The sequence below is a fragment of the Vidua chalybeata genome, chromosome 3, assembly GCF_026979565.1.
Source record: "Vidua chalybeata isolate OUT-0048 chromosome 3, bVidCha1 merged haplotype, whole genome shotgun sequence".
Taxonomy (NCBI): Eukaryota; Metazoa; Chordata; class Aves; order Passeriformes; family Viduidae; genus Vidua; species Vidua chalybeata.
The window spans coordinates 61,678,262-61,704,486 of NC_071532.1; the positions used below are offsets into that span (position 1 = coordinate 61,678,262).

The following is a 26,225-nucleotide window of genomic DNA, read 5'->3' on the forward strand; positions in this document are numbered from 1 at the left end:
TACAGGACAAAGGGTAACTGGCCTTAAAACAGAAAGAAGGTAGGTTTAGATCAGATGTTAGGAGGAAATCCTTTACTGAGAGTGTGGGGAGATACTGGCACAGCTTGCCCAGAGAAGTTGTCAATGCTCCATCCCAGGGAGTCCTGAAGGCCAAGCTGGACCAGATCCTGGGCAAACTGGTCTAGTGAGTGGTATCCTTGCCCACAGCAGAGGGGTTGGAACTGGGTGATCCTTAATGTCCCTCTCAATCCAAACCATTCTATGACAAGCTGTTACAGAACAGTGAAAAAACATGATCCCAAGCTTCACTTGGAATCACCACTTTGGTCTTCAGCTGGAGACAAGAAAAATCCATAAACTGTGAAAATGTATCCTACAGTTATTTATATTGAAAAAGACAAGACCAAAAGTTCATTTTTCTACTATTCTGCTATGTAGTAGTCAGGTTCCCCACCAGACATGAAACCTGGAACAGGCTCCTGAGCTCCCATTTGCCAAGCAGTCTTTTATTTATTTCAAATAAAATAGGGCAAATCACTGTATATTTGCACAACCTATTCACTAACCTGTATTACTGAACCTCTAATACAGATAAGCCCAACTGATATCATCAGCAATAATCAATCAAGCCTTGGTTTCTCCAACAACAGCTGTTATGCTTTATTGTTGTACCTACAGAAACACTTCATGATGCTTGATATTCTTCCAACAGAAAGTGGTACTTAGCATAAAATAAGAAAACCTCTCATAATCAAGCAAAGGAGGTAAGAGAAGTACATTCTTGCTTATCTCACTATTACATCCCAAAAGACGACTACAAAACCTGACAGTTGGCATGGATGTGGGTGAATACTTAAAAACAGCAAGAACTTTTAACACAAATGTCTCAACTATTCTCTTCACCAACCTGATTGTCTACATTCCCCAGTCCATAGAAAAGAGGACACACATTTTATAGTTGCTCCTAAACTGTCCTGCTTTCCTTCAGAATGATACCTACAACTAGTTTCCATGCTTTTGCTAGTTTTAAGATGTTGAGTTTTCTTGTGCATGTATTAATAATCAGTATTTTCATGCTTGACTATCAGACATGAAGCCAAATCGTGTCCTCTTTACATGATGAAATTTAATAAAGAAACAGCAGAGTTGCATAGGTACAAGCAAAAGCAGAAGAAAGCCTGAAAAATATTTTCCAACTGGCAGGTCATTGTCAGGGGTAATAGTAGGCATTTCTCAGATTCAAGGTATAATGTATGACAAGGTAAAATGTAATAATAAAATACCAGTGCTTGTCTTCCCCTACAAACCAGGTAACCTGAATAAACTTCTTTATATGATCAAGTTGTTACAAAAGAGCTATGTTTTGATTTATAAGTAATTATTTTGGTCTGCCTTTTCAAAAAGTAGCCCATCTCATTGTACCAGTACCAAACACAGCTGGTTTTGATGAAAAGCTATGTTAATAAAAGATACCATGAAGTGACAGAAATTGGTAACTTCTACATGGCTTCAGTGATGCATGTGCATGCTGACCCATTTTCAGGAATAAGTCTAGGAAAGGCTAATGCAGAACAAACTTTCAAGCTTCTCCCCACATTCCATCACTTGGACAAACTGTAGATACTATGCTATAACTCTAGTGTCACACTACTTCATCAAGTTGTTTCTCACAGTGAATTTTAAGTTGAAACCACATTTCAATTCACATTTACTGCAATGACGGATACAGCCACCACAGGGAGCAAACACACAAGATAAACAAGTGCAAACAGTACAGCCTTCTCCAGGGAGCTGAGGCAAAAGTTTCAACAGTGATTCTGATCCATACTTGGAGAAGCAGAACTGAAGTCAAGTGACACCCCAGCTAGGAGCAAATTACCCATCACCAAGGAGTTAAACTGTTACCTAAGATACCTCAGCAGAAACCTATGGCACAGAAGAAAAAAATCATCTTATGAAAGTTGAAAGTACAATTTTGTCCCATAACTGATCTAATCGTGTACAGTGCTGCACTCATCTGGTGTACAGTAATTTTTAAACAGCTTATTAAACAGCCAAGCTGTCAGAATTAATTCTCCTGATGATGAAACTCTGCCTGTAATTCTGGGGTTGTTACAGTATCAGGTCAGTCTACCCAAGAATCTGACAGAACAGGGTCCCCACAGAAGTCAGAACTTCAGCATCATTAAAGGACAGTTTGTGTATTGATTGCTGCAGACCTTTTTTGTCAAAAGCAGCTAGAATCTTTAGATCATAAAGCCATTAGAAACAGCAAAACAAGGGGAGAAGCAGAAAATACAGGTTTTGTATACTAGGAAAATCAAACTGTGTTTAGAACAATATATTACACTTACCACTTTCTCCTAAAGCAGAGAAAACATGAAGCAAGTTCATTTGAATTCCTAAAGGCAGTATTATCAGCTGACAAGGCTATTAACATACTCATTTTTTCACCAGGTTTACAACAGGAGGAGAAACTACGACTTCCTATTTTTTTACAAATTCTCTTTAGAAAGAAAAACAAACCCACTACTAGTTATCTCAGCTGCTGTTTACAAATGTAAATCTGTGTTTAACAGAAAAGGAAAACATAACATGACCTTAACTACAAACCTTTCACTATTTCAAAATTTTGATATGCATTTGACAAGGATGTTGCAAGGTAGTGTTGTGCTCCGACAGCCTGCTTTTGTGATGAGGCAGAAATGAACAAAGGTAGAGTAAGTCAAGTGCCCTGGGAGACTCAGGGCTAAAATCTCAGTGTTAACAGTGAGAAGGAGATTTGATTTGTTCAAAAGTACCATTGTGATCAGATAAGGCTGTGGAAATACTTGCATGCAGGGGAAAAAAAACTAACAAAAACACCACAAGATAAAAAGAAATTTCCTTTCCCTGCCTTAAGTTTTTAATCACTTTGAGAGTAACAGCAGTCCCAGACAGTGAATGAATATGGAAAGGTGGATAACTGTTGTTACCACTGAGTTCAGATCCCTGTAATCATACTTTTTGGCTGGTTAGAAAGAATGACCTCGAATAGAAAGGTAAAAGAGGACTCCTACCCACACAGACTTCTTTCTGGATGGTATGCCAGGTTTACCTTGTATCACCAGTTTAACCCAATGGCTCCAGTTAAGTGATCAAACACCTACATGGACCTGAAAGGTTTGGGGTGCAGGTCCAGACAGACCTCTCCCATACCATCTCTTCCAGTATCCCTCCCCTGGTCTCAGACTCCTTCAGCCACTCCATCAGGTCTCAGTCAGGCAAGACTGATATTATCTCAGACTCCACCATGACTAATGGATAAAAATTTATGGAAGAAGTCAATGTAGCTTTCCTTTCTTCCTCTCTCTTTTAGAGAGCAATTGCAAGGCTGCAAGAAGAGAAGTTTCAGTTAGCTAACACAGGAGACTGAAGTGTTTTTAAATTAAGTTTTCTAATTGATGAAGCAGCTGAATTAATTCCCCCTGTGACACATGATCACTAGTCCACAACCCAAGAGAAAAGTGGGAAGCACACAAACAGAGACTCCTGCAGAGGTAGCAGGCGACCAATTGTCTTACCTGTCATGTCAATCTACACCTTCAGATCAAGTACCAAGCACATCTTGTGCTAACTGTGTTTACTTTTAGGAAGCTACAAGCCCAAAATATGCTCAGCAGCTCCTTTCACTAAAAAAGAAAAACATAATGGCAACTACAGCACCAGGGTTGGAGGAGTGCAGTTGATCACTGCCTCCATGTGAGTCTAGCAGCATTTTCTGCACAGGTGCCAGAATTTCTGTTCTCCAGAAAGCAGCCTGTATTTTGTTATAGCTAGGTGATTATTAGGTTTACGAGTGCTAAAGTGTATTTTCCCATTTTGCACAAGTACTTAAAATGCTCAGCAACATGCACAAAAATTTTGCACAAGTACTTAAAATGCTCAGCAACATGCACAAAAATCTTTCACTGAGCTTCAGGTCTCAGCTCAACATCTGCCCTAATACCCATCACACAGCCCTTCAGATGGTTTTCATGCTTTATACTTCTGCAGGCACAATTCCTACTCTCCTCTCAACTGTCTTCCTGAAGGATGCAAGAGTCTTGTCTGTAAAGCTAAAGCAAGAGGAATTGTTATGAAGTAAGTAGGTTTTTCAAGATGAAGAAATACATGACTTGTAACGAAACAACTGAAGTTAATAGGTAACCTCAGCAACTTTGGACCAAGAAACAGAGAGGAACTCTACCAGTAATTGTCACATATGCTACAAAACATGGTGAAGTAGCTGATCAGAAGAATAAAACAATGATTATTAAAAGATATACTGTGAACAGGACATCTCTTTAACTTGACATATACTGCAAGAAGTTTTTTACTAATATGTTTCACTTTTCTATTTCAAGAGTAAATATGTTACCTCTGGAGACTCCAAGTTAAAAATGGTTATGGTAGGAGAAACTGCTTGCAATCAGAAGAGTACCACTACTTTTTATTTCTGTAAGTACTGCCTACCTCTTTACAAACAAAAGCAATTCAAACTTGTCTCAACATCACCCCCTGCAATACACCAAAACCCAAAAACAGAATAATCAAGGATTATTGAGTACAAAGGTTTGAAAAATGATGAACAGGTCATTAGACACCTGGATACACCACATCTGCCAGTGTTAAAAACTTTTGTGGGGCTGCAGAAACTGGTTTGTCATACTGAATTTTATAGAAGTATTTTTGCAGTACCAAAAGGTAACAGTTTACAAAGCACCACCAGAAAGGACTGGGGACCAGGAGATGGGCAGGTGAAGTGAGGTGAAGAAGGTATCAAATCAACTTACATGCATTTCCACTTCTGAAGCTACAGGCTCCAGTAGTAATTGAATTCAATACCAGTTCAGGAAATTCTAGTTTCATTATTATTTCCAAAGGATTTATAGTCCTAAATAGTCCTCAGTGGGAGAAAAGCCACTAAGTAGGAACTGAAGCAGCACAGGAGTAGAAGCACAGAACACAAGAGGGTCTGTACACAAGGACATCTCCAACTCCAGATTTTGCCAGACCAAAAAGAAAGGATCAACAGATTTTGTAACAAAGACACAAGCAGATAAACAGAATGATTGTTATCAAGGAGGAGAAAACTTTTAAAAATTATCTGATTTACAGTTCATTGGTATTTTCACTGAAATGGAAACACCCCACATAAAGTCAAACACTGACCTGTCTAGCCAAAATAGTAGTTTTGTTTCAGATGGGATAAGAACTACTGTTTTTTTAGAAAAATAACCCAATAGTTCTTATAGATCTGCCCAGTGTGATTATTTGCTATGGTTAAGCAATCATTGACCACCATTTACCACCAAAACAAGCTTCTCTAGAGGCCTGGGTAGCTGCAGTGATTCACCTCAGAAAGGGGAAAGAAGTTGCAGCTTTGATAGCTTGTTTGGGGAGAGAAAGAAGAGAAGAACAGAAAATTCAGGAAAAAAGAAAGAAGAGGGACTCATATCAGCCTTTCCTAGGAAATCCTGCCTTTCCCATAACTTGCATCTTTTCTCTCCTGCAGTTTTCCCCTGGAAAATAACATGCTCTTGCCTGACATTCATGGGGGGGAAAAAGTCTAATCTTAATTTTCTGAATCCACCTACTTTTCCTGACTTTAATAATACACATACAGGCTGGCTCACCTCTGAACTGTTCCAGTTGCTCCACATTTTCATCCAGTGATGACTTTGCACTTATAAAGTTCTTTTTAGCCAGCACCAAACAGCAGAAGCTGCCACTAAAAGCTGCTGCTGTTGCTATGCAGGAAACTGCTGCCTGAAAGCACACTGACTTTCTGTGCAAAATAAAGGCAGGAATATTTGTATTTGTGACTAAAGTAATAATTAGCTGTATTCTTATGCATAGGGTAACCTAATTATATAGCCATTTTAAATAATGAGGTCTTTGGAATCTTCTTTCAACCTGTACTGAAATAACTGTCTAGTAAAATATTTTAAGGTAACTATGGCAGGAATTATAGAAGACCAAAGAAAACGCTCACATATAGTTCAAGGGGAATAGAAAAGTACCTGAGCCTTTCAACTGATCAATGATTCCCCCAAATGATCACTTACATATTATGTTTTCATATGGAAAATAATTATGAAAATTTTGCACAATAAACAACTTAATACATATGAGAAAGTCTGACAAAACTATGTAACTCAAGAAAGCAATAAACATTTTAAAAATCAGTAAAGAAAATGGAACCACGTACCAGTGCTAATTTCCATACACTTGCAACATTTTGTGTCTCTAAAGTACAAACAGTTAAGCTTAAAAGTGCAAATTACAGTTCTGTTTGACTTCTCATTTGCAAAACTGTAATCAGTAAGAAAGAACAGGCTAGCAAGTCTACACAAAGAAAGATAAAACAAATAATGAGAGCATTTTTTAATGCGCCCCTTCAGCAATTTCTGCACACCAAACCTCTAAAGAAAATTATTCATTTCTCATAATAGAATATAAATGTCTTGCAAGTAAGAATGTATTTTTCCTAACACCAGCTTGATTGACCTCAAAGCACAGCTCCTAGTGATTCTCAGTGCCAAAGGTGAGTTCACAAACTGAGTCACTGCACTAAGTGGTCATCTGTGAGAAACCCCCAGGGACTCCACTGTGATTGTCCTGGAGGGCTTTAATAGTACCAGGAAGGGGAAAAACTGACAACACAGTTCTTCTACCTTCACTATTACATTATTCTCTCTCATCTCATTGCTCCTAGACTCATGAAAGTTGTTAATAATCCTCTACTCCTCAAAAACATTTTTATGTGAGACTATCGGCTTCTACATACTTTTGTCAGCAAGGTGGAAATCAATCCATACATACAGAGGAAAAAAGCCATAACTCTTGATCAAAGGGAATAACTACTAGGAGTAGCAGGCAGTTACCTCATGCTGAGCAGCTGCTAGGGAGATATGTGCCAGGAGAGATCACTTCCCAGGCAGAGCAAATGAAGGGAGCAAGCAGAGCCCTGCAGCCTGAGCTGCAGGCTGCAAGCACCCAGCCTCTCCTCTGCCCTGCTCTGCTGAATCTGTTCCCCACATCTCTTCTTGTCTCTGTGCCAGGATTCCCACACACCACACAAGTCTCATTCCTCCCAAAGCCAGACAGCCTTCATCCTCTGCATCAGAAGCCTTACTGGATGTCCATTGGAACTGGCTGCCTTCAGGGACCATGCTGTGGCACAGCATCCAGAAACAAGGAGCCCTGTCCCATGCAATTTAATCCACCACGGCATATTACACAGATGTAAAACTGCTAGCATGGACAAAAAGTGCATCTAATTTAAGTCCCACAGGACTAGGATACCTCCATGCTGTAAGAATTAGTGAGTTAAGCCACCTAATCAAAAAATCTGCAGCTAATACATGATGAAAAACTGCAGTTAAATTATTTCATTCCCTGTGCACAGCATTTGTAAACATAATGACAGACATCCTGCAAATACTGAGTTCCTCAGTCACTGAAGCACTAAAGACTTTTAGTAAAATAACCTAAATGTGATTTGTTGGGGTCAGGGTTGTGTGCAGTTTTTTCTTTTTTTTCTTGTTTATTTTATTGTTTTGTTTTTTTTAACCACAGGACCAAACAAGTAAGTGGGTTTCTCCAAAGTTCATGCTCAGAATTAGATTCAAGTAGGATGGAACATTTCCATCTGGAAAAAACCAAGAAAATCTGGAAGTCTGTGTTAGGACTCTTCAATTTTAACAGCAGACAAAAAAATTGCACCTGTGATGCAAAAATGATAATTTTAATTACTGAAAAATACACTTGCTGAATTCTCAAGGGACTTCAAATGATTTTCCTCCTTAGCTATGACAGCAGACAAGTATCTTAGGATGGAAGACCTTGGATTCACATCCTACATGAGACTATACAAATTCCATATATGCAGTACTGAATACCACACAACAGAAGTACTTTTGAGAGACCCTTGGGAAGACCCATTAAACTGCAAATTTGAGTGCAATATAGTAAAGAAAACCTGGCTAACCTACAGAAAGTGCTTGAGATATAACCAGAAAAGTGGAATAAAGAGCAACAATAAATGTCCACAAGAGTAGACTAGAACTCTTATTTAGACCCCACTAAAGATGGGAGCACCACAATTCTGCCTATATTCCAGGAACTTTACATTTACTGAGATGTGCACATTCAGAGAGCAGAGAAGACCGAACAGCAGGAGTTCAAAAGCAAAAATCCAAAAGAGAACATGAAAGGAGAAAGGAAGTTATGCAAAAATGTATATATTTCCACTTTTATTAGATGAGATGTAATTTAACTTTAGTATGAGAGTTTAATTATCATCATATTCATATTATTACCATGTTTACCAGATTCAAGGAAATTTAAATAATCAGGTACCAGTTCCCCAAATTTACAGTTTTTGTGGGGAAAAAAAAAAGTTTGGAATTTTACAAGTTTGCAGCTAGTTTCACATGAAACAAAACCAAAAAGCAACATGTTTTTCCCAAAGAGTTAAGGCAAAACTGGTTTTTAAAGTAGTTTGAACTGGATCCGCAATTACGAATGATTCCAAGGATTTTTCACTGAGGTCACCATAGGACAAGTATGACTGAACTGCTCTCACTTGTTTGCTTGGGTTTGCACCATGTAGTATTAGCACAACTAATTTTTCTGTTAAGCAACTTAAGACATAATACATGCAGATAATTTCTATAGAACCTACACCTCCAAAAAATTTTTCTAAAATGTGAATAAGTAGTGAAAGCAACAGTATGCCAAAACAACACTACATTTCTTGATGCTATGTGATGTGTTCTGTAAGCTGGACAGTGAGAGCTTCTCTGTCATTAAAAAAAGCCCTTTTTTTCTGTCTCATTAGTGCAGCCCTACTTGCCCAGCTGTATTAGTCACTTCCTGCACAAGGACATTTGGACACCTACATGGTATTAAAACACCTCTTAGTCCATCCAACACAGTACAATACAGGTTTAACTGAAACCTTACAGGTGCAATTGGAGTAAACCTGTCTCTTGTAACATCACACACAGGAACTCTACTGCTTCAGAAAGATTAGATCTTTTTCCCAATGCCCTCCCACCCCAACCAAATTCTGTTCAAAGAGAAAGAGAGGAAGAGGAAAAAAGGAAGGGAAAGAAGATAAATGAAGTCTTAATCTTATGGTTATTCCATTATCTTCTCCTTACTTATAGAGCTTGACAGATTTTATTCTCCCTTTTCTTACCTATCTCTTCTGCTGCTTCAAGGACATGGGAGGGTAACTTACAAAACCTTTGGTAAAAACCAGTGCAACAATAACATAACTACTACATGCTTTTATACTTCCAAATTTCACAATCGTTCCACTTTGCAACCAAAACTATTTGTGTAATAGAAGCACAAAGCTACTGAGCTCTGCCTTCAAAACCAGTGTGCTGGAATCACAGTTGATTAACAGAGTAACACAGGCTAGCCCAGAACTTCTGCAAGCCACAAGGAACAACACTTCCCATGACCATTCACTGCTTTGAACATAGCGGTGTACACCATAGCAAGGAACAGAGAAGCCAGCTGTAAATGATGTGTCATGAAGGTTCAACCTTGTCTTAAGTGTCTTAGCTAAACATAACAGAGTGATAAGAGCAGTGCAAAGCATGTACAGCTCTCAGGGAAATCCACTACCTGCTCTAAAGCTTTCATGAGACAGAAGGATGTGACATATACTTACAAAGATCCTCCTGCAAGGAAGTCTCTCCTGGTCAATTAAACATTGCCAGGGAAAAAAAAAAAAAAAGACAAACACTTCAAGACAACAGAAATAAAAAGTTCACAAATGAGTAATTTTCACTTGAATGGCACTGATGAGCTATTTACAATGTGACCAAGTTTGTCTTCAATTCTGTAAACCTTTTCAGAGTGCTACTATAAACATTGTATGCAAAAGAATCTCTGTGAAAAGGAAACTGCATTTTAAAAAGCTCCTGACAGGGGAATGGAAACTTATCCAGGAAAAGGAAGAGGAAAGAGAGCAAAAGTTGGAAGCTGGTGAGAACAGAGGTCACTCTCCAGGATCTTTACAGCACTTACTAGATAAGCATATATCTTTGAAGAAGCTCAACTTCCTGCCATAAATAAAGGTTTTATAACCCACTCAAAATATGTATCAGCCAGGAATTTACTTCTTTTCATCCATCTTATTACTTGGGCAGTAGCACTGCATTTTTCAGGTGCTTCAACAGATCATTACAAGATATACTATTATCTGATATATTCCAGAGACAGTTCCCATCAGTTTTTCCACCATGGCTTACATATATGAAGAAATCCATTAAAACTATATAACTCAGAAATATTCTCAATGTTTCAATATCTGCTGGTGTCAGCATACGTCAGTTTTCATGTTTGTGCAAGCTTTGTTCAAATCCAGAAGTAGGCTTGTTGTGATCCAACTGGTGATCATACTGATTGCAGAGTCAAAAATGGCATTTATCACTGCTTCCATTAAATTTGTCTTACCAGACAGACTTCACTGGTGAACTCGGAGACATGAAGTGATATAACCCTGCAGGAGACCAGTTTAGTCTCGTATAAACCTAACTTAACAAGAACTGAATAAAAAAACTTTCACGTTGCACAGTCTTCAAAGGTGCAAACACATACAGAACATTAAAAACATAAGGAATGTATGCAGGGCCACCAAGCCTCTAAGTCTATGCAATATTTATTGATGTTCCCTGTGGATCTAGCTTCTACATAAAGCAGCTATAAAGAGCACAACAGCTTCAGCAAGTTCATCTAGATAGTTTGCAGATGTATTTCATGACAAGTACAGAAACTCAATGTTTATTGCATCTCAGCAAAGCCCTCCCTATGTACACCAGGTCAGGCATGCAGCCAGGACGGATTCACCATAATCCCCAATACCTCACCGTGCAAGCACCCTGAGCTTCCAAAGGACTAGCTGGCAGCCAAGGTAAGTACTCTAAGAATGCCAAAATCTTTCCACCAAACTTGACAGATATTGGTATTAAAAACTAGAAGAGGAAAAAAAAAAAAAAAGAGAGAAAAAGAGAAAACAACAACTTAGAATGAGATACCAGGAGATAAATCCAGGATGATAATGCTGCAGCCTGTCAACTGAAGCACACAGCTAACTAACAGAAAGACAAAGACATTCAACAACCAGCTACTTCCTTCCAGTAATTTACAGCAAATTTGCCCAGGTGGTAACAGTTAGTTTCACAAAAAAAATTTCTTTTTCAAAACAGACCCCACACCCAAACCACATGACTTCAGAGATTGTTTTTCAATGTTACATAGCTCCTCCACCTTAACCATCTGTTCTGTTCATTGTTTTAATGTAAAAGCAATCAGTGGAAACTAAAACAATCACTGGTCTTTGCTAAATGTTCTCTCTCACAAGTTTTTTTATACAACAGCCTGCATGAATTCCCTTGGAGAGTTATTTCACAAAGGCATCCTCTATAGCCTAGGTCAACTCGGGTAACACCGATGCAGTCTCTCCTCTGCCAGCAGAGGGAAGGAATCGCTTGGAAATTGCTCTGATTCAGCTAGAACAGTCTAATCAGAAACTGCCTCAAAAACTCAGGTTTGAAATTTGAGAGTTATTTCTCCTAAAACCAGTGTCAGATGCTTGACTTTACCTTCCATACAAACAAAACAATGCCAGATACAGAGCACTGTTTGAAGCGTGCTGTGAGCAGGTACCCATTGGACATTACAAAGCATTTTACTGTTTTCAATGGTCAAGAAAAAAGTAACCCCAGACAATAAAATTCTTCTAACATTTCCTCATTGGACTCCAGCTTCTCAACAAAGTGCACTGAGAAGCACAAGCAGCCTTATTATCCAACTGGGCCAAATTCAGCACACGGAAAGCCTTCTTTTGAGAGTACTGAAGGTGCTGGCTTTGCAAAATGCTCTGATACTGCACCTTTCTTCCTAATTTCAGAGACTGGAAAGATGCTCCCAATAGAGGCTCATACTGATTTCTAGCAATTCATTGCAATTTTTAGAGTTTTGTGTTGTGCCAAAAATTCTTCACAAGCGCCTACCCAAATTACAACCTCTTGCTTTTAGACAGAACAGTTATTTCTCCTCCCTGTTCTGCTTATGCTCAAGTAAAGAGTTCTGCATCTGCACAACAGCTTTTTTCTCCTTGCAGTCCTCCTTGGTTCCATTTTTCTTAAACCAGATTTATTTGGGTTACATCGCCTGGTTTGTGGGGGGTGGTGGAGAGGGAGGGATTACAGGGGTGGCCTCTGTGAGAAGCTGCCAGAAGCTTCCTCCATGTCCGGCAAAGCCAGTCCCTGGTGGCTCTAAAGATGGATGTGCTGCTTGCCAAGGCTGGGCCCATCAGAAATGGTGGTAACACCTCTGGGGTAACAGATGTAAACAAGAGAAAAAAAAATTGTTGTGCAGATGTAGCTGTGGCCAGAGAAGAGCAGGGTGAGAATATGTGGGAGGAACAGCCCTGCAGACACCAAGGTCAGTGCAGAAGGAGGGGCAGGAGGTGCTCCAGGTACCAGAGCTGGGATTTCTCTGCAGCCCACGCAGCAGACCATGGTGGGGCAGCTGTGCCCCTGCAGCCCATGGAGTTCCACAGCGATGCAGAAATCCACCTGCAGCCCACGGAGGAGATCCACGCTGGAGCAGGTGGATGCTGAGAGGAGGCTGTGACCTGGTGGGAGACCCATGGAGAGAGGGGCCCATGCTGCAGCAGCTTGTCCTTGAGGGACTGCACCCTGTGGAAGTGTGACCCATGCTTGAGGAAGACTGTTGCCTGTGAGATGGGCTCATGTTGGAGAAGTTTGTAGAGAACTGTCTCCTGTGGGAGGGACCCCATGGTGCAGCAGGGGAAGGACTCCTTACCCTGAGCAGCAGGAGAAACTCCTGATGTGATGAACTCACCATAATCCCCATCTCCCTTCTCCTAGCCCCCTAAGGTAGGAGGTGGAGCTGGGAAGGAGGGAGGGGTGGGGAGATGGTGTTTTAAGGGTTTATTTACTTATTATCCTGCTCTGATTTTGTTAGCAATAAATTTAATTAATATCTCTAACTTGATTCAGTTTTTCCCATGATGGTATTTGGTAAGTGATCTCTCTCTGTCCTTATCTCAACCCATGAACCCCAAGTATTTTCTCTCTCCTGTCCAGCTGCAGAGGAGAGACAGAAAGAGGCTTTGGTGGGTGTCTGGCATCTGGCCAGCATCAACCAACTACACCCGAGACTCCAAATGAAGCTTTACCAGATACAAGTGCCTCACTGCTCTCCTCTCTGTACTAGAGCCTCAAATTGCATTCAGATTTTTAGCGGTTTCATCATTACCAGCCATTTGCATCACCTGCCATCATTCACCCAGATCTGCTGTCTCCTACTCACATTCCAACAGCTGGACAAGCTAGTACTTGAAAAATAAAAATAATTAAAGACCTCTTCCTTGCCCCTTTTCACCATAAGGATAGATAAAATTCTCCTACATGGAAACTCAATACAGAAGCAAAACGATAAGTTAGTATCATAAAACTTATCATTACTGATGGAATGACACGGGACTCTTCTCTTTTCTCCAAACATCTCAAAGCTGCTCACTGAAAGAAATGGTTCTAGCCTGTGAAAGCTCTAGTCACAGCCCAGTGCACATGCTAGAACTTTTCTAAAAGTCTAGATTGATTTTAAAAAGAGGCTTAAATTTTTTATGGGTCAGTACACCTACAGAAACATTAAAAAATCAATTAGAGTAGAAAAGAATATGTTGGAATAGTCATTATTTTGGTTGTCTTCTTCAACAGAAATGTTAGGTTTGTTACTTATACCAAGAGACTGTATGACCAAGATCAGAAGAACCTTCACTATCAAAATCTAATTACACATACTAGTTCTTCTATGACAGTGCCATACCTTGCTCTGTTGTACATTTTTAAATGCCATATTCAATACCAATGTGCATTTTATGTCTTTGCAGAAAAAAATCCAAACAAAACACCAAAAACTTAACACCCCTATTCCCATCCACCAAAAAAAAAAACCAAAAAAAACCCAAAAGACACAACATAACCCACACAATAAAACCCCCAAATTCTTCCATAATTTTAAGTTTTGCATCTTTTCACTTGTTATTCAACTGGATTAGGAACAACAAGAAACTTCCTTTGAGAGCTCTGTGGTGCAGAAAAACATTTTTCTCAAGAAAATAACAACCATACTTGGCATTGCTTGGCTGCAGCAAACTAAAGCAGTTGAAACAAGCAAGACCAAGAGAGAGGTTCCTCATTTGCAATGATATTCACATGAAAAATCCCACCTGCAAGACTATCTTCAGAATAATCTGTTACAAAATACATGAGGATGCTTTAGAATTTGGCTAGTTGAAAGCTCATATGTAATGATGCCACAGGCAGTGGAGACAAGGACCAGTGGGTACCAGCCTAGGCTTGACTGGGCACCTGGGAGCTGTGAGCAGCTTGAGTAACTCCCTGGACCCTGCCTGTCCAAGAGCTGTGGGTGCAGATGCACCTTCAGGCGCTGGATAAGCCGTAACTTCCGTCTGGATTGTGAAAGAGGAAATGATGCAGCAAAAGGACCAAATTGCAGTTTTGATTTCATCGAGCTCCAATGAAAACCCCCACCTTTGTGAACATGTCATTTTCAAATGTTTTGGTTTGACAGGCTGCAACAGTTGCCAAGATAAACCGCTCGGCTTAGCACTTTATTCACACCTTATGGTGAAATAAACGTTTGTATATTGTGCATAACACAATTAGAAGCTTGGTAAGAATAAAAGAAGCAAAAAATGACTGTGAAAGGTTACTTTAATAAACCAGATCTTTTTTTCATTTGATGATGGATCAAATGATGCACAAATAGTAGGGAACAAGTAGCGGACTGGGGTAAGCAGCACTGCTAGCTAAAATCACTGTATACCAATCAGCTTTAGACAAGTTTCCTTTTCTTGTCATGGAGAGAAAATAGAATGAGATCCAGAACTCATTTTAGATCCTTAATTTACCGGAAGTGATAGCCTGGCCTTGTCTAACTACCTATCATGGCTTGGGTGAGGTTCTCATGAAGCATTACACTCTGGGATAATTCAGGTAGGATTTAATGAGTTTCTTTCACTGAAAGAGCAACAAATCAAGCCTTGACATGAAATACCTACTTTGTTGAGACAAAAGCACTCAGCGATGTCCATCAGTAACAGCTGCAACTCACTGCAAGGAAGATTTATATCTTACTGACTGGGAAGGTGCTAGTAATTTAAAATAAAGATAGAACTCCAAATAATGTCTTGAAAGAATTGTTATCTTCAGAAGTTTGAAAATGACTCTTTAAATGTTACTGAGAAATACAACAAAAGCAAGGCTGAATTTACTTTCCATTATACAAATGAGTGAAAATTTCTGAGTCTGCTTGAATTCCACTTCCCTTATGTAAGCTAAATGGGGACCACCAGATATGTGCATACTTTGAAATATCCAGATTTTAATACTGTATTTCATTTTGGCCACTTTGAGGTCTAGGTGCACCTGTCTATGTCAATATGCATAAATGTCTAACATAAACAACACAGACTGAACTCCAGTGCTTCACAACTCATTTTCTAACCTCCATATGGATTAGTTAATCACAAAAAAAACACATTAACATGTACATTTTGTACTTGGTATGCAACACTAGGCATCTACATACTGTGGGCTATCTTTGCTCTTTTGTAGATCCATCCATTCCAAAAAAGTCCGAAGTTGAACATTCTTTCCCATTTTTAATCTGCACGCTAATGCCATAAAGTTAACTAAACAGAGTTTCCAAGCTATTGCACAACTGAACTGCACACACATGTAAAAAAGTACTGAGCAATTTATATGCTTGCTCCTGTGAGGTTTCTAAGCGGACAAATTTTATCCGGCACTGCACAGGTGCACTGGAATGCAAAGGCGTAGAGATGTGCTCTCCCCAGTAAACATTCTCATAGTGAACAACATTAAAATGGCTAAAAGGTTAAGAAGTCCTTCCCCACATTTCTCTGCCCCACTACAGCAGCAATAGTACTGACTACAGTGAAGAACCCTATATTCTTTTTGCTTCTGCAGGGAAATGGCACTTCACAGGCACTCTGTAATTGTGTCACAGATGGGACGCTTTACCTACCTACTCCACCCACCCTGCTGCCAATGGGGTATAGAAGTCTTCCAGCAGCTGAGTAAAACACTAACCCATTATTTTCCTGGAAGTTCTATACTTTAAACTGTGTTTAGAATCCTTACTATTTTTTTTTTCTTTTTTAAGGCTAGATTTATTTCCTGCCTACCTCCATCCAACAGGAAACCAGAAAAAGAGCTAGTCCTATTTCACTTTCTGGCCACCATTTACCAGAATAACTGGCCAGTATTCAGCTGCAGCTTCAAATAGAGGCCAAGGATCGACCCTACATGGAGGCTGTCAGTCTTCACAATTCCCTTTTGCTTTATGAAAGCTTACCCTGATCAAGTGCACCTTCTGGAGCAAACCAATTCCTACATGATCATCATGCCCTTCCCATTCCAGCAATCTTCTTCTCCCTTTTCTTCCTTCCTTGTATTGTGTGAGCAACCCCACAGAGTCATGTCACAGCTGAAATAGTTTGGATAGGACTTCCCTTTCCTACAAGCTAAAGGGATAGAGTCACTCAGATCCCCATCTCACACCCCCAAGCTGATACACCACCATTCCTACAAGATCAGGAAGCCAAACCAAGTAAACCAGGGAGCTACCTGCCTTTGCTGCCATCCATATCATGTTAGTGGTAGAAAACAACACACAATGGCATCAGAATGACTAAGCTTGAGAAGATAAAACTTTGCCCTTTCCATTTTTCAGTACAAAATCTTATATTGTTTGTGCTGTACTTAATAAAAACATCACTGGGGAAAATGAGTCCTCTGCGGTCTACTTAGCAAGATCGTAAGGAAATGGAAGTGTGATAGACTTGGAAATTTCTTTACCTTTTCATGGCATTTTAATCTAGAAACTGCACAGCCTTTCTCACAATTAAATAAGTAAATGAGAGCAACAGCACATCCCAACAAGGCCGTCAATGAAAATATACATCAACCTCAAATCAAAGCAGTGAGGTAGTATCTAAGGTAAACATGGGCTTGAACATGGAATCTAAGCTATTTCAGATTTAATTCCAAATCTGGCCTAAACTACTGTTAAACTTCTGACCTTCCACACTGAAATCCATAAAATTTTCTTCTGAGTAAAGTCTTGAACGTTTCACTCTGATTTTTAACTTCCAATTAATTTCTTTGCCTTACAAAATTTTTTCAAATACTTAAAAATGGACTCAAAAATTAAATACCCTTTTCACCACTAGGCAAATTTGTCACTTTTTCTAGTGTAGAAAGAGTAGTATTTAGCTAATAAAATCCTAGAGACAAGATTTTTTTTACTTTTAAAATACAATTCATTAAGAAAGTACTTTAAAAAAGGAGCAAGAGAAACATAAGCACAAGCAAATAAAGCATACAGAAAGATAAGCCTGGGTGGGTAAGTAATGTACTTCAGGGGGAAGCCTCCAGTTTGAATTCTTTTAAAGAAATTACATCCCTTACAACTCTTAATCATTTTGACAATGTACTGACATCCTGGCCATTTAAAATACATACTTTCCTTGAGCCTGGCTGGTTTAGACAGCAGGATGCAAGATATTTGTACAAGAAGAAAAGAGGAATGAAGGGCCAAGAGGCCCCAGAGCAGTTGGAAGAACAGTTGCTCTGGGTGGAGAAGCAGTTATGGGGCAGAGGTGAGCTGAAAGCCTTCCCAACCCTCATTTAACTCCTTCATTTCTTTTTGTTTGGGCAACTACACACCAACAGTTCAGTTTTCAACTCATTTAATTTTACATTCCCTGTACTGATTCCATACCTGTGCCTAGTAGCGCCTGTGAACAGCTGGTGGGAGCAGTGGGAGGGAGGGCATGCAGCAGATGATCTCCTGATGGCTCAGCCTGTCTGTGGTCTCCAATGCCAACACCACCCACAGACCAGCGAGGTGCCACACACTGGCTGTGAGAGACAGCTGACAAGGAGGGCTTCTGCTTCATACAAATAACACATTTTCATAATTAGGTCTCAACTCCAGCTAAAACAAAACTGGTTCTTCATCTCCCACTGCAATTTCCCATTCATAGGAAAACTTTATGCCTCAAAATCAACTTTACTACCAACATCAGCTGAGTCACAGTATCACCGTTGGACCTGCCATTTACCCATACCACTCACTACCAACATCAACAATTTCATGATACCATTTATCCTCCCCTCAGAAACTCAGGCCTTTTTCCATCAGCAAAACCCTTCCTGCAACTGTTCAAATGTGACACCATCTTTTCTATTCTCAGCATCTTAGATCCCAGAGTTTTACTGAAAATGTTCTTAGCTGTAAGAACAGCCACTGTCTTATGCTTCACTTCACAACAGCATGGCTAAGAAATAAGAGCCACAATTCCAGCTCTACACCTGCCAAAGACTTATCCAAACAAGAGGAAGTCATAGCTAGCCATGTAAAGTGAGCTTGAAGCTACTCCTGCACAAGGAATAAACATACCACATGCAGTGCTCATATGCTGACAGAATACCCAGGCCTACACACAGTGGGATAACCAGGTAGTATTATCATTCACGATCATTGCTCAAAACTAGTTTACTTTAAAATTAATTTCAAAGCATTTTCATCAATGCTGGATTTTGTAAACTGTTCCAAACTTAAGTTTTGGCACAAACTGGATTCACCAAGAAGCATATAAGATGGACTTAAAGTCTGCCGTGTATCTTGTCAACTTGAAGGACTAACTCTCACAATCTTAGGGGTATTTGGGTATCATCCTGCACTGTGACATCTGCATACACAGCAGCATTTTGATGCTGGTAATGCATACAACACATCAGGAGAACACGACAGACTTTCAGAAGTCGCTTTCTGAAAATGTCAGAGAAGTAGTTTAGGTGCTCCAGCAGCTTACAGGCTGCTTGCATCTGTTGGACCAAGTCTATCTGCCTTCTCCTCGGGAACAGAGCCAGCTTACAGCGGCTGAGGCGGCTGATTTGGTTTAGAAAGCCTGTAAACCAGCAGGTTCTTTTCTCCTCCTGCACCTCTCTTCCTCCTTTGGAAACTTCTGCATTCTTGCTGGAGGGGTGGTTGCTCACCCTGCCATCACCTCCTGGTAGGCAGCGTACAGCTGTCCCAGGAACTTGGTAGCTAGTGTTGGAGCAAGGTTTTAGATTAATTACCCTTGCAAACACAGAGCTGCTTCTGCACTGAATGAAGTGGCCTTTCTGAGCTCTGGTTTGACTCAGGGCACAAGCAGCTCATTAACCATCAGATGATTCAGCACTTGGTGCCTTCATTTCTGCTGGCTGGTTTTCATCAGCAGACTACAGCTTTGAAGATGTATCATCTATATGATACCATCAGACACCTGACGAGACACAGGTGTCAAGGCCCTCCAGCTCCAAGCCAGTACTAGTTTTATGTGATGCAGACTGCTCCTCAATTTTCCTCTTCACTATGCAGGTTTATAATCACATTCCCCCCAAAAATCCTGATTGTAACAGTCAACAGCTTTTTTTTTCTCCAGTTCTTTCAGAAAAAAAAATTATGCACAGAAAAGAGGGGTCAAAAAAAATTTCAGGGAGAGAAAGACTGAGGTCCTGAGCAGAGGGAGGATGATTTACATATGTCATGCTCAGAAGAAAGCAGGATTCTTGTTCCACCAAAGCTAACCATGCACAAAACGCTGTCAGATGCAGTCCCTCCCCACCCCCAACCATCCCTTCTGATTTACTCATGGCTACTAATCTCATTAGAGTTCCTATAATTAAAGCACTATAAAATCTGATTAAGAATACAGTATGGTGTTTAAATTAACTCATCTAAGTCTTTTACTGTAAGAATGACTCTGAGTTACAAGATTTACAAAATAAAGCATCACTAATGAGCACAGGATCAAAACTGGATTATCAAGTTTCCCTATTTGCATGTAGAAAAAGCAGGCACTGAGGTTTCTATAACACTTTTGTAGCCATTTTATAGGAAAAGTGAAATGCTCCCTCTGACATAAAAATACAAGCAGCCCAGAGTGGTTAGGAAGTGAATCACTTTTTTAGCAAACCTTGGTATGTGCAGTTTCTGAAATAACCTGGGTTTGGTGCCATGTTTAATGGAGAGAAAGATGGGAAGCGAAGGAGATGAAGGAGATACAGAGGCAATATTACACCTGTGAGATTAAGCGTCCTGGTTCTTGCTTCACTGTCCCAAGTTTGTATCCTGGATGACAGAGTGCAGAAACCTGCAGCTTCCAGGTGAATGGGAAATGGTTCTTCCACACTTTTGATCCCAACCTCACTCAACATATACCTTAAAGTCCATGGAAGGAGAACAGTGGCCTTTCAGACAATCAAACTCTTCAACCTCACCCATTAAGCATAACAAACAACCTCCCTGGGCTGCATCAACTCCTGGAGAAAGGGCTTTCTGGGACCTGAGTCAGGCTCTGTGGGATCCACACCAGATCCTGAGCTGCAAAAGCCACAACCTCTTCCATGACAAGCCATCACCCATACCTATCAATTACCGTATCATCAATTTCTTTGAGTCCAAACAAATGGTCACAGATTTTTTTTGTGAATAGTAGATCAACTGGCCATACTCGGACCCTGAAGAGTCCCGAGTGCTCTGTGACTCGCATGTGAAAGAGAATAGCTAAATGAGGCAGAAGTAACATGTGATTTCCCAAAGTCAGGCTCCAGATCAGCCTGGGCATTCCAGGCTCGCCTGCTAAACTTCTCCTCCAGCCACTAAGTTTTTGAAAAGGATTATGCAGCAAGGTGCCAGTGATAAGAAAGACTAGACTTGACCTCTAAGGACCTTCAAATGTTACCCTCATTTTCCAGCATGATAAGCAACAACTCTGCAGTTGGAGTATTTTCATTTGGCATTACTTTTAAGAATGCCTGAAACCTCAGTTGATTTTCTGATCTATAAAGGGCTTGAAGGCAGAAGTTCTGATGCTCTCATATATTTGCATAGAAGAAAGCAGGGTGCATTAACAGAGTTTTTGCTTTGCTACTCCATTAAACATCATTTCAGGAATCACAATGAAGCTATCATGAAGAATACAGCTTTCTTCAGGGAGAGAACACACACAGACATCAAAGGCTACACAAATTACTTAAAGTGCTATACTTCTGCCAATATATTCCACATTTTCAGCATGAGAGACCATTCCTCCAGAGATGTAGAGTCAGCCAGGGCAGAGATTACTATTTCTCTGACAAGAAAACCAGACCTAAGCTATTCACAATGCTGCATGGGGTTTTGTTTTTCAATAGTTTTTTGTTTTCAATTTTAGGTACATTCTTATGATCAGTCTGATCATATCCCAAAGCAAGATCTTTTAAAATTTTCAAACAAAAACAGCTTTTCAGCATTTATACCTTTCTCATAAATTTTCTTTCTAATTTCCTACAAAAAATGCATAGTCTCAAAGATGAAAGGTAACTTGATTTCTAACCTATACTGGCTTTTCACTCATCCTTCCCAGAAATTCTCCTCATATAACTGACACGGAGACACCTTTCTCTCTCCCCAGGATGACTCACAAGGTCCTTCCAAAGCACAAAGGAGAGACAGATCACTTCTTGTTCTTGAAGAAATATCACTTTCTTATCCTTTTCAAAAAGGAAGATAAGGGAAGAACACATTGGACTGTTATTGGTTGCATTTTGTTTCACTTTTCCCTAAGAAATTTATCAAGCAGCTAAAATTCTGCCTGGTCATAAAAGCATTTGTAACAACATGTCCACAGAAGTGCTGTGTGAATCTCACTCCTCATGACCAGTATCCCAGCCCCACCTTTAAAGTACAGGAGTTAAGTACCCATGTGGCTATGTGCCATATGGGTACCTTACAACAGCTGCTGGAAGCAGCTTTGCAGGTGCTTAGCAATAGTAGTGGCTTCCTTGAAGGGCATCCCTGCACACACATCGAACACCTGGCCAATGCTAAACCCACTTCATAGCATATATACTGGCTTCCTAGGCCAGCCAGCTATTTCAGCCACCAAGCTGCTGCTTCCTTCTCCAAGGGTTCAGCCTAAACCAGACAGAAGAGTTCTTCAGTATGGCTTTAGATACTAGATCATGTAAGTTCCATTACATCACTCTAAACTACAGGCACCTGCAGGATACGGGGAAGATCACCCTGACATCACAATACTCATCAATTTCCAGCTTAAATGAAGGTCAATACTCTGATATATGACCTTGGTGGCAGATATCAAAGAGGCACAAATGTGCACTGACAATATAATCTAAAAATTTAGTGAGAATTTGCAGTCTACCACTTACCTACAAATCAAATCATTCTGCGCATGAAGTCTCAAGAAGGCTTATTAAGTGTTCCTGAGTTTCAGAGTTACAGGAAACACAGAAAACATTAACTCTGACCATCCAATCCATCAGTTCCCAAGTAAAGCCATTCACTATTATCTAAACATATCTAAACAAGATCACGAAAATGCTACTGAGTTTACTATTAGCCAGAACAAATGGTACCAGCACCAGCAAATGCTACATAGGCCACCAGGGCCCAGAGAGGAGCAAGTACTTGACTTCTGGTAGCACGTGCAATTTCCAAGCAGTGAAATGTACTCTGGCCAGAAGAAGCCTGTCAACTATTTACAGAGTGCAGAGGTAGCTGTAATCATCCATTCCTTCCCTACACACACAGCCCAGCAGGAGGACAAACTGCCCCAGCACAGCACCAAGCTCCAACAGGTGTAAAAATTCATTCCACCACCAAACTAGCACATTTCCACCAGGCACATCCTAAAAGCTTCTGCTGAATAAAAGCATAAAGACAGTAAGCAAAGGGTTTAGTTAGTTTTGTTTTTCCCACATACACCATACTTCTCCCTTTGTTCTTCGTGTTTAGGGTACGACTACACTAGGGTAGTCATAGGTTTAGTTTAGGGTATGACCACACAAATATTCTGTAATGCTAAACTAACTACAGATAACATTAGCCAAGACAGAGCTTGGTTATCAAGCTGCTGATTTCAAACCGAAATCAGCAGCTCTGACTGACAAAACAGGGATGAACATGTAAGCACCAGATATGCCAGCTATCGGCCAGGATGAGCGGTCGCCTGCTCAGGATGGAAAAGTTGTGTTTTCAATTTTCCTCCGAAGAAGTTGTTGTTTACTGTTGTTAACTGCAATCGTTCACCAACAGTTACACACACACTGTTTTAATGTAGCGTAACTGGCATAACACCAAACGCGATGTGTCCTGCGAGGAGCAGGCCGAGCGGCTGCACCAAGGGCCCGAACATAAAGCGGCAGTGGGAAAACCCCCGGCTCCAGGAGCCACTTAGGAGGCGGCTGCCAATACTCCCAAACTCCGCTCCTTATCACTCCTTGGCCTCCTCTTAAAAGAAAACTGGTGCCGCCGGTCAGGTAACAGCAAGAGTTTGAGATTTCAAAGCGAAAATTCTTATAAAGACTGGAAGAACCTAAAGACGCATTAGCGACCAGCCCGACCAGCCGCGTACGAACGCGCAGAGCAGCGCTTCGAGAACGGGCGGTCGCTGAATCCACAGCTCGCACGCAGGTGGCGGCCGAACGCGTTCCGTACCGGACGGGAAAGGCTTCCTCTCGCTCCGCACCCCGTGGCCCTGCCCGGCTCGCCGGGCCCGGCGCAGCGCCCAGCCCGCCGGGGTGCCCGAGCATGCTGCGGCCACAGCCCCCCCAGCACACCCCGGCTGCGCCCGCTGGAGAAGTACCTGGGAGCTGAGGTACCGCCGGAGGCACTCCTCACACACCGCCTTCTTGCAGCAGGACAGGGGCTTGATAGGCTTCTCCTCCAGGCACACGCGGCAGCTCAGCAGCAGCAGCGGCCCGAACTCGCCCGCGATCAGCCCGGAGAAGGGCTCGGGCAGCAGGTACAAGTCCACCACCTCGATGCTGCCGCCGGACGACAGCGGGTCGTCGCCCGACACCACCCCGCGCCGCGCGGGGGGCTGCCCCACGCCCGGGCCGCCGCGGGGGGAGCCGGGGGCCGCCACCGGCCGGTCGTTCTCCACGCAGTAGACGGTGCAGTACACGTGCCGCCGGGGGGGGCGGCGGCGACCGCTGCCTCCCTCCGGCCCCTCCTCCGCCGGGGCCGCCGGTTCCCCCGAGCCCGGCGGCTGCTCCGGCCCGGCCGCCGCCTCCGCCTCCTCTTCGGCTCCTCGCCGCTCGGGGCCGGCGGCGGCCGCCAGCAGCTCCCCGCCTCGCCCCGGCCCGGCCGCCCCGCCGCCCGGGTCCGCCTCTCGCGGCGAAGGTGGCTCGTCCGGGCCGGGCTCCCGCGGGTCCCCGGCCGGGCTCGGCGGCGCAGCGGCCGCTCGCGGGGTGCTCAGCGAGCTCTGCTGTTCCCCCATCGCCGCCCGCCGCCGCTCTTTCCCATCCAGCCGCCTCCCGGCCCCGCTTCTGCTTCCGGGTCCCGAGCCCCGCTGCGCCGAACCCCGCGCTGCCTGCCTGCTCGCCCGCCCGCCGGCCCGCGGGCGCCGGCCGCCGCCGCCCGGCCTCCCCGCCGAGGGGCTGCGGGTGCGGGGGAGGGAGCGGCGGCAGCGGCGGGTGCCCCTCCGGTCAGCGCCGCCCGCGGGGTGCCGGCCCGAGCCCGACCCCCATGCCGGGGAGGACGCGGGCAGCCTCCCCTGGTGCCGCGGGGCAGCGCGCCCGGCCGCGCCCCGCAGCCGCCCCGGCCCGCCCCGCAAGTCACCGCCCCCCGCCCGCGGCGGCCGCCCCGCCGGGCGCGCCCGCCTTCCCCGCCCCGGCACGCCCCCGCCCGCGCTGACGCAGCTCCTCGGCTGCGCCCCTCATTCTGCCGTAAACACTGCGTGGCTGCCCGCACTCCAGTGCCCGTCATCGGCACCGCGAGGCGTTGTCGTGATCCCCAGGTTCCCTCCGCCGTGTGCTGGTACCTGCGGCCCGGCCGCAGAGTAATGTCCTCTGAATAAGTCGTGAGCGTCCGATTAAAAATCATCCCCGAAGGAAAAAAAAAGTGTGGTGAGCATCATCAACTGCCCTGTGAGAGCCACTCACTAACATCAAGACAATAGAGTGACATTCACAAAAACAATTAAAACTGTGAACAGGAGTATCCACACAGGTCCAAAACAGTGTTTTCTTCTTCATCTACTCAAGGGGATTAGGGGGATGCACATTCTGCTCCGAGAGTTGGCCAGTATGCCAGTGCCTCTGCTTGAAGATGGTATCTCCAGGCCTTGGTGTCATCATTTACATTATCATGTAGGGAAGATGTCATGGAAGTGATGCTGCAGCAGTTGAGTACCTTAATATGGATTGTGCAGTTTCCATCCCAAACTTTGTGTTACTCAGAGGTTAATTAGTTGCTCTGCTTGAGAGGACATGGTGTTTGGCTTGACTAGAGTGAGAGGAGGAGGTCTGCAAGTCGGGAGATGAGTCAGGGACGTCATGTCTATGTGCATGCAGTACCCTCAACCCCAGTGAGCTCATGAGCTCAGGCTCATGCAGAGAGCAGCTCCGTGCCTTTGCCTGGCTTCTGTTTGAGCTCAGCAGCAGCTCAGCCACAGTGTCTCAGAGTGCAGGGCATTGAGAACACTGTGTGTGGCCAGTCCAGCTTTTGGTTCCTGTGTGGCACTGAAGTGTATGTGCACTCTGGGAAGGAGCTGAGTCTCCCAGAAAGCCACACAGGGTGGCTGCTGAAGGTTGGTAATGGAGGCACCACAGGCTCTGTGTAGCAACTGGCAAGCGCTGGTGGCTTGGGGGGGGCTCTTGGCCTTGAAAATGCTGTATTTCTTGCAGACCCAATTAAGTGTGAAATTCAGTGGGTATGAATTTGTGCAATGTCAGAATACAGTTACCCCTCCAGGAAAACAATGTAGAGGATTTTTTTTTTTTTAAACAATATGTATAACTTTTCTAACTTCAGCCTTTAGGGATTTTGATCCCAAAGCTTACTTTGAAAATATGAAGTGTAGAACTTCTAATGATTGAATAAACGTTAGCATTTCCTACAGGTCTACCACTTAAGAACTTGGAACTTAAAGTAAAAGCTAGAAAGGTAGCATAATTACAAGAACCAGAATGCTCCACTGTTAATTTGGAAATGTGTGTGCTGAAGCACAGCAGGGGAAAAGGGTCTTTTGGGAATTCAGA

General features: G+C 42.6%; 1 protein-coding gene across 2 annotated transcripts in view; it reads right to left on the minus strand.

Moving 5' to 3' along the window:
- The window catches only part of RNF217 (ring finger protein 217), a 55,642-nt gene extending 31,110 nt beyond the window's left edge, over positions 1-24,532 (minus strand). For both annotated transcript variants that reach the window (XM_053938538.1, XM_053938539.1), the window contains exon 1: positions 23,828-24,532. In XM_053938538.1, coding sequence (XP_053794513.1) covers positions 23,828-24,463 — 636 coding nt within the window. In that variant the 5' untranslated portion in view covers positions 24,464-24,532. The remainder of the gene's footprint in view (positions 1-23,827) is intronic.
- Positions 24,533-26,225: the final 1,693 nt, after the last annotated feature.